We start from the raw sequence: 19,119 nt of genomic DNA, 5'->3' as shown, positions 1-19,119 counted from the left end.
GTTGACTCCGCCCCTTTCACCTTCCACGAACTACAGCGCCCAGAATTCCTTGAGGGGCTGAGGCGTTTCCTGTCCTAAATTTTAAAAGGAACAAAATAAATAAAAACGTGTTATTGTTGTTGTTGTTCGTGCGCTCTTAAGAGCCGCTGTGCGCGGCCGCTCTGTTCCCCCGGCAGCCCTTTGGCCTGCTTGCCTCCTCCCGCGTGTGAGGGAAGGGCGAGGCCTAACTCCCTCGAGGTGAGCGGGCCGCGTCGCCATGGAAACCCGCGCAGCTTCTGCCCGGAGATGAGGCCCGGCCTGCCCGTGAGGCGAGGTGAGGAGGCGGCAGCATTTACAGGGGCAGCACCCTCAAAGTAGACCTTTACTTTCTTCCCTTGTTCCTGGTCTTCGCTCGCCCCCTTTTCCCTTCCGAGGACCAAGAGAATGCCATTTTGTGTTTTTTTCATAAAATATATATTAAGATTTTTTGAAATATTACAGTAAAGATGAAAAAGAAAAGAGAAAAATACAAAATAAAAACAGTTAAAAACACACATATTTTCAGTTACTTATGTTCAGGGAAGCTTTTAATCTGTGATATTTTACTGTATTTTTTGTTTCTATGGAAGCCGCCCAGAGTGGCTGGGGAAACCCAGCCAGATGGGCGGGGTACAAATAATAAATTATTATTATTATTATTATTTTCCTTTAGCTTATTTCCCGGACCTCCTCGTACCTCCCTTTTTTGTATTCCACTTCAATTTATTGGTTCAGCAAATCCTTGCCATTAGATTTTAACCCATTTATAACCCTTTTTTTAATATTCTCTTAAAGCATTACAGCTAGAAACCACTTAATTACTATCCAACATCATTCTATCATTCATTAATTTTACAATATTTCTGTAAATAGTCTTTAAATTTCTTCCAATCTTCTTCCACCGACTCTTCCCCCTGGTCTCGGATTCTGCTGAGAATGCCATTTTGTGGTTTACCTCAGGTGCCAAAATGTCTTGGTCCAAACCAGTGCTTTTTTTCTAAAAAAAAAAGTTTGGGGTACTCTCATTTTCCTACTCATGTTGAAATACTGCCCCTCAATGAGGCCAAACTTAGATTCCCAAAATGTTTAAGGGTACCCCTGCGTCCCCCCAGGAAAAAAGCACTGGGCCAAACCCAGCAGAGATGCTGGTGGCATCAGGGCTGGGCGGCCTAGTAGTTCAGATCGACAAAAGGTGCGCCAAGATCCCTGGCAGGAAAACGTGGGGTGCTCCCCCATGCAAATTGTCCCACGTTTACTTTTAATAGCACTGCAGACCTCTGCAGCAGCTCATGTTCTAAAGGCGCAATCCCATGCGCGTTTGATCAAATCCCACTGTTTGATGGAGAGAGTGCAGCTTTCGTCAGTTTGTAGCAGCTGTCACACATTTCAACAAGTTTTTGCACCTGCATTCATACACACAAAAATCGCAATTGGTCTTCATTGTCAGGGGTGCGTGCAGGAGCCGGGCCCTGTGACCATTCGGACTCTGCAGGACTGTGGCCTTCCTAAGTTTGTTCTGAAGAGGCACAGGTGAGGCCTCACAGGTGAGGCCGATTGGTAACTCACAGCACCTGGTGGCAAAATACGTAGCAAAAAAGAAAGAACGGAACCGAAAACAAATCAATAGCCCCACAAGATTTATGTGGACTCTTAAGATGGTAACAGTTGATTGAGTGTCTCTAACCAACTGGTTCCCAGGGTATAGCTAGCTGTAATAATGATTATAATAATAATAATTTATACCACACCCATCCTGATATGCTGGAATATACTATACTATACTATACTATACTATACTATACTATTATATTATATTATATTATATTATATTATATTATATTATATTATTATATGCATGTTTAATTATTATTTTTTAAGGGAATTTGAGAAGCGCCCTACCTTCCCCCATTGTCAGGTGCGTGTGCAGGAGCCAGGCCCTGTGACCAATAGGACTCTGCAGGACTGGGGCCTTCCTAAATTTGTTCTGAAGAGGCAAGGCACGGCCTCACAGGTGAGGCCAATTGGTAACTCATAGCACCTGGTGGCAAGAGCTGGGAAGAGATATAAGGTCAGCATTTCCCTTCAGCTCTTTGCCACAGCAGCACGCTTCCTGCCTTTGGCTTCTTGCTTCCTGATCCTTGAACCTCGGCTTCTTGACTCCCTGCTTCTTGATCCTCGGACCCTTGATTTCTTGACTCCCTGCTTCCTGGCCCTTGGACCCTTGGCTTCTTGACTCCTTGCTTCCTGACCCTCAGACTCTTGGCTTCTGACTCCTGGCTTCTGGACTCCCGTTCCTGCTCCCACCCCACCATCTTGCCCCTAGTCCTGATGTCCCCTGCGAGGACTTTGATCGCCCGTGAACCGGACCATGACATTCATATTCTGTATAATACTGTTAGGAGTTTGGGCAGCAGGGGTAGGCTTGTATGCAAGGGCCCCTTCTAATTCCTGGATCCAGCAAGTGATCAAAGTGGTAAAACAAGGATTCGAGTTCTTGAAATAAGACAGGCTAGCTTCCTGATGAGGTAGTGGCCTGAGTATGGGTCATTAAGGTAATAAAGGAAGTTGCTCTGTACCAGAGTGGAGAATTGAGTTGTGTGAGCTAGAAGCTGGGAGTAAAGTAGCAGGCTGGGAAGCCAGAAAGACAGAATGCCTGATTTCTGCTTGAATCCAAGGCTGTGGCTATGGGAGAAGCAAGACCTTTTTGGGGTGTTAATGGTGTGAAACCCTCCATCGTGGGCTCAGGTTGTATATATGTGTAATAAACCATATATCATAAAGACACCACAGTCTCCGCTGTCCCTCATTCTGAGAAAAAACAAACCCTGGGTAAACCCCTCGAATCTTGCACCACTCAGAGATTGGGGTGTCATGCAACAAATACTGTTGAGTTGAACGCTGCATTAAATTAAACACACTTAACATCCATTTGATTTCAATGTCCTTAGGTGTGCTTCAATACACACAGGATTAGACTTCAAGTGTCCCTAGGAACATGTCAGTTCTTTGTTTTCTTGACCCCTTGCTTCCTTTTGATGCAAGTGATTGTTGATGCAAACTGTTACATCCAATAAGGTCCATGGCAGAAGAGGGTCCAGTTCTCATTTATCAACCAGCTATCAGTGTTTCAGATAAAACATTTAGCTTTGAAATCCAATGCCTTGGCATGTAAAAGGATCTCTTGCACTCTGACCAGGCAGCTCAGCCCAACAGGGAGCTGCTTGCTAGTACTGTATTCTTTTTCTTAAAAATTCAGTTCAGCAATATTGTGTTTCTAAGCAACAGACAAGTGGTTCATTCTCTTGCTTTCCCTGAGCAAGGCTTTCATTTTTGATAAGGCTCAGCTGGACAAGCAAGAAGAAAATAACATCATCTGGACGGAAGGCTTTTCTAATGATACCAAGTCAATGAAATCCAGAACCTGAGTCTTTTTAATAACCATTGCGTGGGAAGAGGTAATGGCTTATTTTTCATCCATTTATGTAGAAGTACCACACTGTATCATCTCTAAGATGCTATTTAAGATGTTGCATTCTTTTCACAGCTGACAGTCAATTCATTTATCTCACTGCTAAATGGACAGAAGGTAGCATGCAATTTGCTTTACAAACAAAGTACTTGTAGCTGCTAAATTTATTTTGATGTTTTTTTGATTTAGCCCAGAATCTCCCTTGAAACCTCAAATTTATTTTGTTGTTAATAGAAATACAATTTCATTAGAACAGAATGTGTAGACCTTACCATGCCAATTTAGGTTCTTAGAAAAGAAATTAGGATCTTAGAGAAGAAACAATAAGAATAACTCAACAGTTGCTCACAAAATAATTATCTTTCTTTCACACATCAGATATGTTTAAAATACGGTTTACAAGTATGTTACGCATTCATGTTTCAGGTATGGGAATCTGTGGATGGGTTTTTGTTGTTAATAGAATTCATTGATATCAGTATTTACAGTGAAATATCACCACTGGAATATATTACCTCTATTTTTTCTGTGGTTTCTTATCCTTAAACGTGTGCATATATAGTAGGGAAATGTACTATTAATATACAGTGGAAGATTTTTATATTATTGGATCCTGGAGGAAGGTGTGTACAGGGAATAGTGGGTTCCCAAGGTAGAATTACATGTGCAGATTCTTTGTGCGTTGCATAGCATGCAGCTGTTAACTTTGTAAAGAATGCTGCAGCTGCTGCTAGACCTGAGTAACATTATGGGCAATGCCAAGAGGAGGATAAAAGGTAAAGGGACCCCTGGCCATTAGGTCCAGTCGTGGACGACTCTGGGGTTGCAGCGCTCATCTCACTTTATTGGCCGAGGGAGCTGGCGTACAGCTTCCAGGTCATGTGGCCAGCATGATTAAGCCACTTCTGGCAAACCAGAGCAGCGCCGTTTACCTTCCCACCGGAGCGGTACCTATTTATCTACCTGCACTTTGACGTGTAATTGGTGCTCCACCTATCACGGGGATTTGAACCGCCGACCTTCTGATCGGCAAGCCCTAGGCCAGGGGTCTGCAACCTTTAAGACAAAAAGAGCCACTTGGACCCGTTTCCGAAGAACAAAAAACTGGGAGCCGCAAAACTCGTCATTATAAAAATAACTTTTTTGTCACTTTTTTATTATTTCTTTGTTTGACCCCTCAGAATTACTCCTCCTCATAGAAATAGACGTTAAATTAACAAGTTACCTTTGTGTGTGTGTGTGTGTGTGTGTGTGTGTGTATATTCTTCACTCCCCTTCAATACAGTGACCAGCGTACATGCCCCCTTTCAATATAGCGGGCAGGCGGGCGGGAAGGTGACGTCGGGACGGTGCGTGACTAACGCACGCACCGCCCCCATGCGACGTCACAGCCAGTACAGCGCCCGCCACAGTGGGGAGTGTCGGGGCGCACAATGCGCCTCCTCCCCTCGCTAGTATCCGCCCTGGAGCCGCGGCAAAGGTGTAAAAGAGCCACATGCGGCTCCGGAGCCGCTGGTTGCAGACCCCTGCCCTAGGCTCTGTGGTTTAACCCACCACGCCACCCGTGTCCCATAGGAGGAGGATAGGGGCTCCTATTAGTAGCCTTTAATCAGGGAAGCTGGCAGGTCTGCCTACAGTTGGCTGTGTATCTTGAAATTGCTAACATGAGCAAAACTTGTAATACATGCCCTGAGAAGCTTACAATCTCATGACCTCCTAGTTTTCCTTTATTGACTTACCTATCCTTAATGTCTTATGTTCATTCATTGTACATAGTTCTTACCTAACTGGACCTTTGCAGCTGGCACGTGGAGAAAGAACACACAAATTAATGGAGAGAAAACGTTTGAAACAAGAGATTGAAAAACTCTTGTAAGTACCACCTTCTATCTTTTGTTATATATGCTGTACTTTAAAGTAGATTCATATCTAATAGCTGCATTTTATACCCAATGTGCATAGCACCTCACACTTTCCTATCCCACCCCAGCGCACACAAGTAATAATGCACTGAGTGGCTGAGCATTGGTCCTAATTCAAAATTATTCTTTTCCTGGAAGGGGAGATTATGTTGGTGTCAGACTTCGGGAAAATGAATTTGACCCACAAGGAAAGAGGAAGACTACCTTTCTAGATGACTTGGTAAGCAACTACTTTACATTCTTGCTGGCTTTTAGCCAAAAGCCTTTGGGGAAGGCTGCAGTTCAGTAGTACAGCATCTGTTTTGCATGCAGACGCTCGCAGGTTAGATCCCTGACATCTCTAGGGAGGACTAGGAGTGCTCCCTGCCTGGCAGTATGGAAGGGCATTGTAGACAGTCATTCGGTGTAGACAATCCTGAGCTAGAAATTGACTGACTCAGTATAAGGCAATAAGGAGAATCCAGGTGATGCATAATAACTATGATAATATTTTATTCTCTTGTTAATTTTGCTGTTTTAAATGTGCATTTTGTATTTGACTTCACTTAGCAATGTTTTTTATTTATTTATTTTTTGAAATGTTTAAGTTTTTTTTGTTAACTTTGTGTTAAATATGTATTCTGTAGTCCTTTGTAATGTTTTATTTTGAAATCTTTAAGATAACATTTCAGTTTTAGTTTTCTGTTAATTATGTTGCTTTGACTGTATACTTTATATTTAACTTCCTTCAGATTGTTTTATTGATGTTTTAATATTTGTAATCAGCTTTGAGATTTTTCTTAAAAATATAAAGCGGTATAGAAATGAAATCAACAACAACAACAAATCTAATGTCTTTATCAATCAGACAAACTTTATTTCCCCACTAAGGAATGATGTATAAAGGATGTCATTTCCTTGCATGTGGAGGAGGACCCTTTGGCTCATTGTGTCAGCTTTGTGCTGCTGGCAGACATGCTCATTGGACACAGCCACCAGCAGAGGTGGCCATTTAATTGTAGCATGCCAAAAAGTGGCATTTTCCATAAAGAAGTGAATCGGGAGTACAGGAAACAAATACTTTCATGGTGCACTACAGCTTTGGCTGTATGAACACTTTACCCTTAAAACATATTCAAAACACATTTTCCCCCTCAAAGAATTCTTTGAGGGAATTCTGCTCCTAGGGGGAGCAGGCCAGCAGTGGCAGCCATGGAGAGACAACAGGATGCTCCGCCACTGCAGTCTCTCAGGGCAAACACAGGCTCATCCTCCTCTCTGAGCTCAGCAGCAGCAGCACTGGCTGGGGAAATCAGGACATTTCAGGACCAAATCAGAAGCTGGGATGGCTTTCATAATTTAGGAGCTGTCCCTGGAATATCGGGACACTTTCAGCTTTTGCACAAATGCACTGAATCCATGCAGCAACCAGTGCTGCCTATTGGGAACTCTATTTGCAGGATAGGCTGTGTAACGTAACCAAAGATAACACAGACCCTGTGAGTCGACAGCACACATGTTTGAGCTGTGCTAAGTTCTCTTTTCAAGGGTAGGTGGTCAAAGCAATCCAAAAGTAGACCAAAGCAACCCAAACCCTGTGGGTCAGCAGCACACATGTAACACATTTGAGTTGCACTAAGCCGTTGGTCCCAGCTCCTGCCAACCTAGCAGTTCAAAAGCACGTCAAAGTGCAAGTAGATAAATAGGTACCGCTCTGGCGGGAAAGTAAACGGCGTTTCCGTGCACTGCTCTGGTTCGCCAGAAGCGGCTTAGTCATGCTGGCCACATGACCTGGAAGCTCATGTCATGACTGGATCTAATGGTCAGGGGTCCCTTTACCTTTACCTTTAAGCTGTTGTGCAAAGAAATCATGTAGTTTGACATTACACACAAACTTTTTTCTCTTTCAGGCTCACTATGACCTGGCCATAAATGTTGCTTTACCTTGGCTCAATGATTCAGAAGCCCAAATGCCTTGGGGAAAAGAAAAAAGGCAAGTGTAAGGTCTCACTGTTGTAGTGATGCTGTTAATATGCGTAGGAAAGCTGGAGCCAGGGTGTTTTTTTCAGCCACAACTCGCCAGAACCCAGTTCCGGCACCTCTCAGGTGGGCAACATTGCTATTATAAGAGAATAAGAGAGGCGTTCATGGTGAGTTCCGGCACCTCTTTTTCTAGAAAAATTGCACTGGTATTGCTTTATGTTTAATCCACTACCCATTTAAAAACTTACATTTATGGGGCCCTCCAGATGGTCTTTTTATTGCAAATTCATGCTGGTAGTGCTCATGATGCTATCAGAGTGGTCACACGCAATTCCACTCTCAATACTGTTTGCATCTGCAAAAGCTTTAGGGTAGTCACGCTGCTTCGCTTCCAATCAGTGCATAGCCCGTTACTTTCTGCTGAAATCTTGTAACTTTTTATTCCTCTCACACTCCGCTTTCGTTGCGCTATAGCCCCTCCAAACAGCAATAATGTGGTGGCAATGGGGAAGCATTACAGAACAAACCAAAGCAGGATAAATTCAGCACCAATGCATTATTACTGTATCAAAAATATGTTGCAAAATGCACCCACAATAAAACACCAATCTGGAGGAACCCTAACTCTAACCCTAACCCCAGAGGACAGGATCACACTTCAAAACGACCTTGACAGATTAGAGAACTGGGCCAAAACAAACAAGATGAATTTTAACAGGGAGAAATGTAAAGTATTGCACTTGGGCAAAAAAAATGAGAGGCACAAATACAAGATGGGGGACACCTGGCTTGAGAGCAGTACATGTGAAAAGGATCTAGGAGTCTTGGTTGACCACAAACTTGACATGAGCCAACAGTGTGACGTGGCAGCTAAAAAAGCCAATGCAATTCTGGGCTGCATCAATAGGAGTATAGCATCTAGATCAAGGGAAGTAATAGTGGCACTGTATTCTGCTCTGGTCAGACCTCACCTGGAGTACTGTGTCCAGTTCTGGGCACCACAGTTCAAGAAGGACACTGACAAACTGGAACGTGTCCAGAGGAGGGCAACCAAAATGGTCAAAGGCCTGGAAACGATGCCTTATGAGGAACGGCTAAGGGAGCTGGGCATGTTTAGCCTGGAGAAGAGGAGGTTAAGGGGTGATATGATAGCCATGTTCAAATATATAAAAGGATGTCACATAGAGGAGGGAGAAAGGTTGTTTTCTGCTGCTCCAGAGAAGCGGACACGGAGCAACGGATCCAAACTACAAGAAAGAAAATTCCACCTAAACATTAGGAAGAACTTCCTGACAGTAAGAGCTGTTCGACAGTGGAATTTGCTGCCAAGGAGTGTGGTGGAGTCTCCTTCTTTGGAGGTCTTTAAGCAGAGGCTTGACAACCATATGTCAGGAGTGCTCTGATGGTGTTTCCTGCTTGGCAGGGGGTTGGACTCGATGGCCCTTGTGGTCTCTTCCAACTCTATGATTCTATGATTCTATGATTCTATTGATCTAAATGGAGACAGGCCCACAAATGTTGGTAATGCAGATTAATTTGAGTTTGTGTTAACCTATAAGGGTTATCTTATTTATCCCCACATTATCCTTGGTACATGAAGCTGGCCTGTATTGTGTTGAGTCACATATCTGCAGGACTCTGAACTTGTGCATCACATAGTTTGCCAGATACTCCTTACGGGATCAAGGCCAAAGGGAGAAAAGACTTTTTAAAGGGATTGCCCCGTATTCCACTATCCTCTAGATCTATAAAACAGAATGAACAGTCCTTATTCCAGAGCTCCAAACAGAAACATTATAGCTTGACTGTTCCAAAACACTATGGAGCATAAATCACAATTCAACAGTCACACTTTTTTTAAGTCTTAAATGGGGTCACAGGTAGAACAATCCAAAACTCCTTTGGATCCATTGGATCCCAAGTCAGCCGTGCTGCTGTCAGGTGACAGGATTGGGTGTGATTGCTGCAACAGCTCTAGGCTGGTGCAGCAATCTGCCTGTCCTCCACTTTCTGCCCTGATCATCGTTAAGGCCCACCAGGCAGTGGCTGAGGTTAGCACTGCCTCCTGAACCTAGGAAAGATTTGGGCTTTGATACCCCCTCTCTTCAATTTCATCATGCAGGTGTGAAAACCACAGTACATATCACTTATAAATTGTTAGATAAATTTACCTGTTACTTTTTTCTTGATTTCCTCTGGACAGGAAGCTACCATTTCATCGACGATATATTTATCCCAACCGAATTGAAAGAGAAGCTATGATTTTATCATCTTATGCCGGGATGCTAATGGTATAATCCTTTCTTTAAATACTGATTGTTTTTAATAAAAATGGTGTGTAAGACTCCCAAGGAGGAAAAAGATGTTATCAATGAATTAATTTTTCTTTTATATGTCTTTTTCTTGCAGGCAAGTTACTGTTTTTTTATTAAATTGAGGGTTGCAAAATTTGCCCTCTATTTCGGCACTTTGCCTTTCTCTATTTTTTTTTACTCTTACTGGAGTAGAGCAAAACAAAACATTGGCTTTCAATCAGTGCCCTTACTCTGCCTGAGGTGGGCAGTGGGACTGGAGAAAGGACGAGTTTTCCATCCATCTGCTTCTCCTGCCTCACAAATTTGGTGGGCCCTTAGTTAGTTTTAGATAAAAAGCAGAAAAATATTTAAAACAAAAACTGGCCTGTACTACTGTGTCTACAGAACAGTATTCCTGTTGAAGATGTCATTGGGATTTATACCACTGGAGCCTGTGCAACACACTGGCAGAGTTCTGCAAAAGTAAGTTACATGCACATTATTAATCTGTTACCAGTTTTAGGCCGTGTGACAAACAGGCTTCCTTTCCTTCTGGGGGCATTAATCTACCCATATTGACCTTCCCAACCTGCATTATAAGTTTAATCCCATGTTTATCCCATGCTTCTATTAAGGGGTTCAGGAATCAGTGCAGTCAAATGCAATTACCTATAGTATGGCTGTTTTTCAGTTACTTTCAATTCAGCCCCCGGCACCTCTAGCTTAAACAAGCAAAGGAAGGATTAGGTTTGTACTACAACTCCCATCACCACCAGCCAGCATGGCTAATGATCGGGGTGATGGGGGATGTAAACAACAAGATGTGGAGGACCACAGGTTTATCATCCCTGCCCTAAAGAGTCATTGGCATTCAGTAGTGGGCACAATGAACAATTATAATCTTGATGATACAAGGCAGCGTCTTTTATTCCTATGGGTGTTGCTACACAAACTGCTTTTAAAAAGTTCAACAACTTTGGTCGGCCCTCATGCATGTTCATTTCATCAAATCTGCCCCTCTTTGAAAAAAGTTTGGACACCCCTGGCTTAAATGACGCACACACACACAAACATTATTAACTTTTAATATAACTTCAAGTACAGCTAAAAATAAAACTGATAATATTGCATTGTTTCATATATTGAAGTGGCGTGAAGCATGTATGTGTAAGTGAAATCATAATATCATTCTTTATTAATTTGGGGCCAATTACTTGAAATCTTACTGGCTATTAGGGTTCCACATTGGCCATGTTGGGCTTTCCGGTTAGTTTTAATTAGTTAGTTTACATCTTTCTATGCTCCTGGGGGACATGAAGAAACCCACAAAGTGTCTGTGTAAGACTAGTATACAAGCATATATAAAAGCTTTTTATATTTGTGTAATTGATCTTCTGGGAATGTTTTGTGTGTTTCTCTCTCCTGCATAATAGGCTATATTCCCCAGGCTAAAATGCAGAAAAGGGGGAAAGCAATGAAAAGAATTTTTTCTTTTCTTTTTCTTTACAAAAAGCTTGATACCAGCTGACACTATATGGAGAAGAGTATTATATCAGTGAGTGTTCTGTAGAGAAGTACCATTTGTCCTCTGGCTCAGCTTTACTGAAAGTCCCTGAGAAAATAAGGTGCCCTTCTTGCCTTTGTAAATCTATAAAATCTTGCCAGACTGCAATCATATTTTCAACCCAGCCCTCTAAATTTTTTTAATTCATAACACTTAGGAGCCTTACATGTGATGCTGAATTACACACACACACACGCGCGCGCGAAAGGTGTCTAGATCATATGTTGGATTACAGCTCCCATCATCTTTGGGCATGCTGACTGTGGCTGATAGGAAGTCCTAACACCTGAAGGGCCGCAGGTTTCCCCATCCCTGGTTTAGATACTTCCCATATTATCTGCAAGACTGCAACAGAGGCCAAATAAGCAGCTCAGCCCTCTTGTATAATATAGGAGAATGCATGTTCCATTCTTTCGGTTGGATTTTTCAGTATTGGACTCTTTGCAATCATTTCTTTTCACAATTTGATTCATGTAAGCCTGCGTTGTACTGAGATTATTAGTCCAACTATCCCATTGCCATCTACTCCCAGCTGGCAACAGCTGTCCAAGGTCCCAGGCAGAATAATCTTTTGCAGCCTGACTACTTAAGATCCTTTAAGCAGAGATGATGGGAATTAAACCTAAGCATTCAGAGCATGTGCACTGACTTTTTAAAAAGAAAAAAAAATAGTAGTCTAATCTCTGCAGCTCTAGGTTGCTATTACAGCAACTCTCTTTCCCCCTATGGACATGGTTTTGGCATCAGTGTGTATATGTCTTGATGTATTGGGCAGGTAACCCTACAACCATTCAGCACACCTTCGGTATTATCACCCTTTTTATTCACCTGAAGCACTTTCCAGCTGCATTTTAAAATATATTAAAATATCTGCACAATAGACTGGCCGGCTAAACCAGGTGAGGGTAGCCAGTGGGTCTCAAACCCTCAATAAGTTAAGGACTTCCCCTGCATGTGAAGACAGGCTTTGGCAGACTGGAAAGATTACACCAAAGGTGGATTCAGTGGTCCAGAAGACTTGCCAAGCTGGAAAGGTAGCCCATCTAGGAGATGGGAAACTCTGATCCTAAACCTCTGCCGCCTTGTGGTATATCTTCAGGAGAAGAAAGGGCTAAGGAGTAAACCCTACACAAATCTGGAGTGGAGTCCCTAAGGGGGTGGCACCTTGTCCCCCTCCTTCCAGCAATTCCTGCAGCCAGGCTGGTGCCAAATGTATTGCTCTGCTTTCCTTTGGACCCCATCAGTGAGGCCAAGTGGGGGGTCTTGTTGTCTGGCCAGCCCAGAACCTCCATCTAGACTGCCCAGGCTTGCGCCCTAGGGAGGTCACTTCATTTTGACTTCACCCCCAGAGGTGCGCTCCATTGTCTCTCGAGACGAATGCCAACAAGAAGTGCTTAAATAAGTGTTATAACACCAATTTTCAAAATGAAATTTAAATCCCCTACTATGTTTCTTGACATCATTTTAGTAATGTGTACAATTCCCCCCCCCCCCCCATAACTTTTAAAAATGTTTCCTACCAGTCTTAAAGTGGAAGAGCAATGAGTGGATCGCTCTCGGAGCTGTCCATTGGGAGCAGCTATAGGATGCCATCTAGTGTGCAAATAATGTTTCTGTACTAAGCTATAGGCTGCAGGAAAATAACATTGGCTACATTTCAGAAGATCCCATAGTCTATATGTCCTGGTGTTAGGTGTCATGTTAATTGAATCCTAACAAGATTCCATTGTTAAGTGCCTAAAGAAAATAATAGAAAAGCAATGCAGCAGTGGAAATCAATCCTGATGAGATATTGCAAAGAGGAAAGTCAGAAATGGTGAACTAGAATGATAAATAATTAGTGCTTATTACCGTAATTGCAATAACCTACTGGTATTCTGATACCAAACATTTTCGCTCTGGTTTCTCCCAATAATCTCAGCATGTAAATGATGGCCTATAATACTGTAGTCACATATTTGCTGCCACAAGTTATGGGGCGAAAGTAAGGTACCAGTGACTTTGTTTAACCTGCAGGGCCACCGAATTCATCCTTGTAATCTCTCACTGCATCCTTTTGCCATGTTGACAGCCCCCCAAGCTGCAGAACATGCAAGGAAACAGAGTAAGTGGATATTACCTTCTCTCACAAAATTGTGTACTGGTTGTTATGGAGTTTGGGGGGGGGGAGTTCTGAAGACTTGTTACTTCAGTTTTGCCAACAAGCAAATCTCTCTTATCTATCAGTAATTCTCTGCTACAATTGGGAGATAACTAAAAATAGCCTGCCAGTTTTTTTTTGAGATGTAGCTATTTTCCCCAAGTGGGATTGATGATGAGATAACTAGACCAATTGAACTGATAGGATAAACTGCAACAGTGTGGACAAGACATTGTAATAGTGGCTCATTATTGTTGATTTGTATGAGTTTGGGTTTCTGCCCGAACATTTTTAGCTCATTAGACATCATTCAGCCATGATACATTTCCCCCCCAAACCTTCATGCCAACCTCTTTTTTTTTTTTTTAATAATTTTTATTAAAGTTTTAAACAATAAGAAAAAGAGAAGGAAAAAAAAAACATACACAATACATATAACAACAACACACACAAAAAACAACACAAAATTCAACAATAAAAAACAAAGAAAACATAACAATTAAAAACAATATCTCTTTTCCATTTCCATTTTTAAATTACTTACTTTCTGGACTTCCTCATACCTCCCTCTTTTGTATTCCAATCCAAATTATTTGTCCAGCACTTTCTTTTCCACTTTTTTAATCCCAAACTTTAATTTAATAAAATATTAAAATATATAACTTCAACTTCTTTAAACCTAATCCTTGGTCTTAGTATCATATAACATTAAAATTTTCCCTCTTAATATCAAATTTCCATTTCTTTAAACATCTTTAATCTTAATCTTTAATCTTAGTCTATCATTAACTTTAACCTGTACAGCTGGAAACCACTTATTTTCAATCCAACATCACTCTAACATTCTTTAATTTTGCAGTGTTTCTGAAGATAGTCTTTGAATTTCTTCCAATCTTCCTCCATCGACTCTTCTCCCTGGTCACGGATTCTACCAGTCATTTCCGCCAATTCCATATAGTCCATAAGTTTCATCTGCCATTCCTCCAGCGTGGGAAGTTCTTGTGTCTTCCAATACTTTGCGATGAGTATTCTTGCTGCTGTTGTTGCATACATAAAGAAAGTTCTATCCTTTTTTATCACCATTTGGCCGACCATGCCCAGGAGAAAGGCCTCTGGTTTCTTAGGGAAGGTATACTTAAATACCTTTTTTTAATTCATTATATATCATTTCCCAGAAAGCCTTAATCTTTGGGCACGTCCACCAAAGGTGGAAAAATGTACCTTCAGTTTCTTTACATTTCCAACATTTGTTATCGGGCAAATGATAGATTTTCGCAAGCTTGACTGGGGTTATGTACCACCTGTATATCATTTTCATAATATTCTCTCTTAAGGCATTACATGCCGTAAATTTCATACCTGTGGTCCATAACTGTTCCCAGTCAGCAAACATAATATTATGTCCAACGTCCTGTGCCCATTTAATCATAGCCGATTTTACCGTTTCATCCTGAGTATTCCATTTCAGCAGCAAGTTATACATTCTTGACAAATTCTTAGTTTTGGGTTCTAACAATTCTGTTTCCAATTTGGATCTTTCCACCTGGAAGCCAATTTTCCTGTCCAATTTAAATGCCTCCATTATCTGATAATAATGAAGCCAGTCTCGCACTTTGTCTTTTAGTTTTTCAAAACTCTGCAATTTCAGTCTATCTCCGTCTTGTTCCAAAATTTCCCAATATTTCGGCCATTTGACCTCCATATTGACCTTTTTCAAGGCTTTCGCTTCCATTGGTGACAGCCACCTTGGGGTTTTGTTTTCTAACAAATCCTTATATCTATTCATGCCAACCTCAATGGTGTTGCAGGTGTGGACTGTTGCTAACGTCATGGTACACAACTTCACAAACCAGTGGTGGGAGTGCACTGGATGCAAAGTGCAGGCATACACAGCCTTTCCATTTATGAAGTCTGAGCCCTTTCAAACAGCTTGTGGTACTTTGCCCACAGCTTCTGCTGAAGGCTTCTTTAGCTCAAAGTCAGTTCTTCATTTTAGTATGTGCTACATGCTTTGGACTTCCAGCAGACAGCGATCACTATAGTCACAGGCTTAGGGCTGTTTCTGTGTCAAATGGGCACAATTTGTTGCCAAACAGGAGACAGCTTTCTGAGGCTCCGCATAACATGCATGAGTCTCACCTCCCTTCCCAGCTCACAGCTGGTGGGAGTGGGTGTTACAAGGACTTCCCTCCCTCATCCCTCCTGGATGGACACCATGGAGCTGTCAAACAAGAACCTGGACCTCTGTCTTCAGGGGGAACAGTTCTTCTTAGTGCTGCCCACCTTGGAATTCTTGGAGATTATCAAAGGACAGCCTTGGGCGGTAGTGGAATTAGACAGGGAATACCCAGGATTGGTATGCAGTTTCAGCAAAACATTTCATCCACATTCACTGTTGATCTTAGGAATGTTTCAGGAACATGTCAGCCAATTTCAAGTTAAATGACAAAGGAGATGGAGGAATGACAATCTATTCTTTTCTCTTTTTAAAGGTGTCAAGTTCCACAGGACAGAAGCAAACAGAAATGCCACCAGCAACTCAAGAAAAACAATGGATGCAATTTAGAAACAACCAGAACTTTTAGTTTCAAGAAAGGAAGATCATGAGAAAGTAGGTTTTTCAAATAATAAATCAAATGAGACCAGACCCCACTAAAAACAGAGCTTCTGGTTTCAGGCAGCCTGGTCCTATCCATGTTTACTCTTAAGTTCATGGGCTTTCAGATAGGATAGCAGCCTTAAGGTGCTGTTGGAAGTTACAGCTGTGCTGTCCTTACATTTAACAGGCTTCACTGTTGCTTTAGGAATTCCTACAGGTCTTTATCTCCCACCTCTATTTAGATATTTTAGGCACATCTCACTTACACTCTGCCTCCTCTTGGAATTTCACCATTGTGGCAGAAACCTCTCTCCAGTCGATAAAAGCAGGGGAGTGTCATAAATAAAAACAATAATTTATCCAATGCAGCCATTTGATTGCAGATGTCCTTCCTGTCCATGACCCTGAAAAGTTGTCCCAGTGCTTCTAATCCCAGTCACAGTAGTTTAGTTAGCCTTCTCTGTTCTACTCATATTTAAACCTTAGAAGTCTCATTTCTGTAAACGCAACATACACATGTTGCTTTTCCCTATTGGCTACCAGTTTCATATGTTAGAAAAAAGGGAGCTTCAAGCACTAGGAGCCAGGGAGTTTCCAACATTGCTTTAACAACACTTGTAGCAGTTTACAGTTTTGTTTTGTTTTCTTTCCACAACTCCAGTGCTTTTTTCTGGCGGTACTCAAATGTATGCCACAAATAAAAATAAATTTGATTATCTCATTCATGTTGTTTTGTTCCAAACTACTCAAATCTATTTCTGGATGGCTAGACTAACAGCCCTCTTGAACTATGCAAGATTCGCATTTGCTGTGAATTTGAGAGACACAAATTAGATTAAGGTTGATACTCTAGCAGCTCAATCAATCCCATATGAAGCCTCCAGCCAAGTAAGATCTAGAAAGGAGGCCTGTTCCACCATTCAAACCAGACCGTTTAATCTCATGTTCATTCTGGACCCTTGTGATACTCTGCAGTTTCCATTATGATCACTAGAGGCCACTGGCACACTTGCTTATAAGGGAGAACCGGTCTGACTGGGGAAGTGAAAGTTCCTCCTTTGTCAGGTAATTCATATATTTTGAACTGGACAGTGCAGATTTCATTAGATTTGCGTATACTAAATTGCTCTTTCAAATTCTTGATTGTGCCCACAAATCCGCCCACAAGAGAATGGATTGAATCCAGATATTGTGGCCAGTGCTTTGAGACCTGAACCACTCAGAATACCAACCCCTCAGGTGCCAACTTGGTTTGAAAATTAACTTTTACTGACTTCAGCTCATAAGGAATTGTTGCACCTATTAGCCTGGATTGTCATTGGCTACAGCTCAAAGTTTGTTCGGACCAAGGCAGACCATGAGCCTGGGATCACACATAACACGAAGCCAAACCATGGCTTAGCTCCAAGAAGCACAACAGCAACTGGTTTGGTGAGGAGCAAATCATCTGTGATTTTTCACCGCATGGTTTTGGCTCGGCGCTATGTGAGAACCAGGCCACTCACTCACAGTTAAATAGAAAGCCTAATGAAAAAAGTTAAGATTGTGAGGGTGTTTCCCTTTCATTACAAATAAGAAGCAGTGGTTGCTTTTTCAACAATTAATACAATGGTACCTCTGGTTATGTACTTAATTCGTTCCGGAAGTCCATTCTTAACCTGAAACTGTTCTTAACCCGAAGCACCACTTTAGCTAATGGAGCCTCCTGCTGCCGCCGCCCGATTTCTGTTCTCATCCTGAAGCAAAGTTCTTAACCCCGAGGTACTATTTCTGGGTGAGCGGAGTCTGTAACCTGAAGCATCTGTAACCTGAGGTACCACTGTACATAGGACACAGGAATCTGCTTTATAGTAAGTCAAACACTTGGCCAGCCTAGATCTCAATTGTCTGCATTGACTGGCAGAAGCTGCCCATGGTTTCCAACAAGAACTCTTCTAACTGTACCTGGAAATGCCAGAAGCTGAACCTGGGAGCTTCTACATGCATCTCTGAGCTACAGCCCTTCCCTAGCCCACTGCTGCTGTTTTACTTATTATTTTTTATTATTATTATTTTTAATGATTTTTATTAAAATTTCAGTAAAAGATTAAACAGAAAAACATAGAAAAAAATACACAAATACACAATACATAATAAAAAACAGAAAAAAGAAAAAAAAAGAAAAAACAGAACAATTAAAAAACAATATCACCTTTCCATTTCCGTTTTTAAATTTACTTATTTTCTGGACCTCCCCATACCTCCCTCTTTTGTATTCCAGTCCAAATTGTTTGTCCAGCAATTTCTTTTCCACTTTTTTGATCCCAATCCTTAATCTTAATATAATATATCATTAAAAAATTTTCCTCTTAAATACCAAATTTCCATTTCCTTCAACTTTTTTCATCCTAATCTTTAATTAGTCTGTCTATAACTTTAAATCCTGTACAGCTGGAAACCACTTATTTTTAATCCAACATCACTCTAACATTCTTTAATTTTGCAGTGTTTCTGTAGATAATCTTTGAATTTCTTCCAATCTTCCTCCACCGACTCTTCTCCCTGGTCGCGGATTCTGCCAGTCATTTCCGCCAATTCCATATAGTCCATCAGTTTCATCTGCCATTCCTCCAGCGTGGGAAGTTCTTGTGTCTTCCAATACTTTGCGATGAGTATTCTTGCTGCTGTTGTTGCATACTGCTGCTGTTTTACTTATGAATCAGCAATGCTTCTGAATACCAGCTGTTGGAAACCACAGGAGGGGAGAGCGCTCTTGTGCTCGAATCCTGCTTTGCTGGTTTCCCACAGGCATCTGGTTGACCAGTGAGAGAACAGGATGCCGGGCTCTGCTTATGTTCTCTTCATCCAGCAGTTTAGTATGGGGCGAAAGACATCCAAAGCCCCACATATTTTTGAAAATTGAGAGCTCGTGCACACTCGTCCTAGACAGCAGAAGTCCAATAAGTTTTCCACTTGCCCCACGCTTACTAGGCATGGGTCTGAACAATTTTGCCTTTCCCCTGGAAACCTGCTCTTTAGTGCTAAATCAGAACAAATGGCAATCTGCAGAAAACCGGATTGCCATTTGTTCCGATTCAGTGCTAAGCCATGGGTTTACTTGGGGGAAAGCAGTGGGGCGAACAGAAGTGTGGATAAGCCCCCATTCTTGCCT

General features: G+C 41.8%; 1 protein-coding gene across 6 annotated transcripts; it reads left to right on the top strand.

The window, feature by feature from the left end:
* The first annotated feature begins 127 nt into the window (after positions 1-127).
* LOC308484652 (uncharacterized protein C2orf80) lies at positions 128-16,689 on the top strand. Of its 6 annotated transcripts, none has more exons than XM_081019574.1 (10): positions 128-313; positions 1,897-2,029; positions 3,357-3,473; positions 5,264-5,359; positions 5,548-5,629; positions 7,299-7,385; positions 9,579-9,662; positions 10,071-10,148; positions 13,246-13,333; positions 15,862-16,689. In XM_081019574.1, exons 4-10 carry the CDS (start codon positions 5,319-5,321, stop codon positions 15,933-15,935), a joined length of 534 nt encoding a protein of 177 aa, XP_080875700.1. In that variant the 5' UTR covers positions 128-313; positions 1,897-2,029; positions 3,357-3,473; positions 5,264-5,318; the 3' UTR covers positions 15,936-16,689. The 6 variants fall into 6 exon arrangements, with proteins under 6 accessions (XP_080875700.1, XP_080875701.1, XP_080875702.1 ...); XM_081019572.1 differs by having other exon boundaries at positions 129-313; positions 7,299-7,381; positions 9,575-9,662; XM_081019575.1 differs by lacking the exon at positions 3,357-3,473 and having other exon boundaries at positions 7,299-7,381; positions 9,575-9,662.
* The last annotated feature ends 2,430 nt before the right edge of the window (positions 16,690-19,119 follow it).

The sequence above is a fragment of the Podarcis pityusensis genome, assembly GCF_964106645.2.
Source record: "Podarcis pityusensis genome assembly, chromosome: 1".
NCBI lineage: Eukaryota > Metazoa > Chordata > Lepidosauria > Squamata > Lacertidae > Podarcis > Podarcis pityusensis.
The sequence above is the reverse complement of the archived record's forward strand: the minus strand, read 5'-3'. Positions and strand labels throughout refer to the sequence as shown.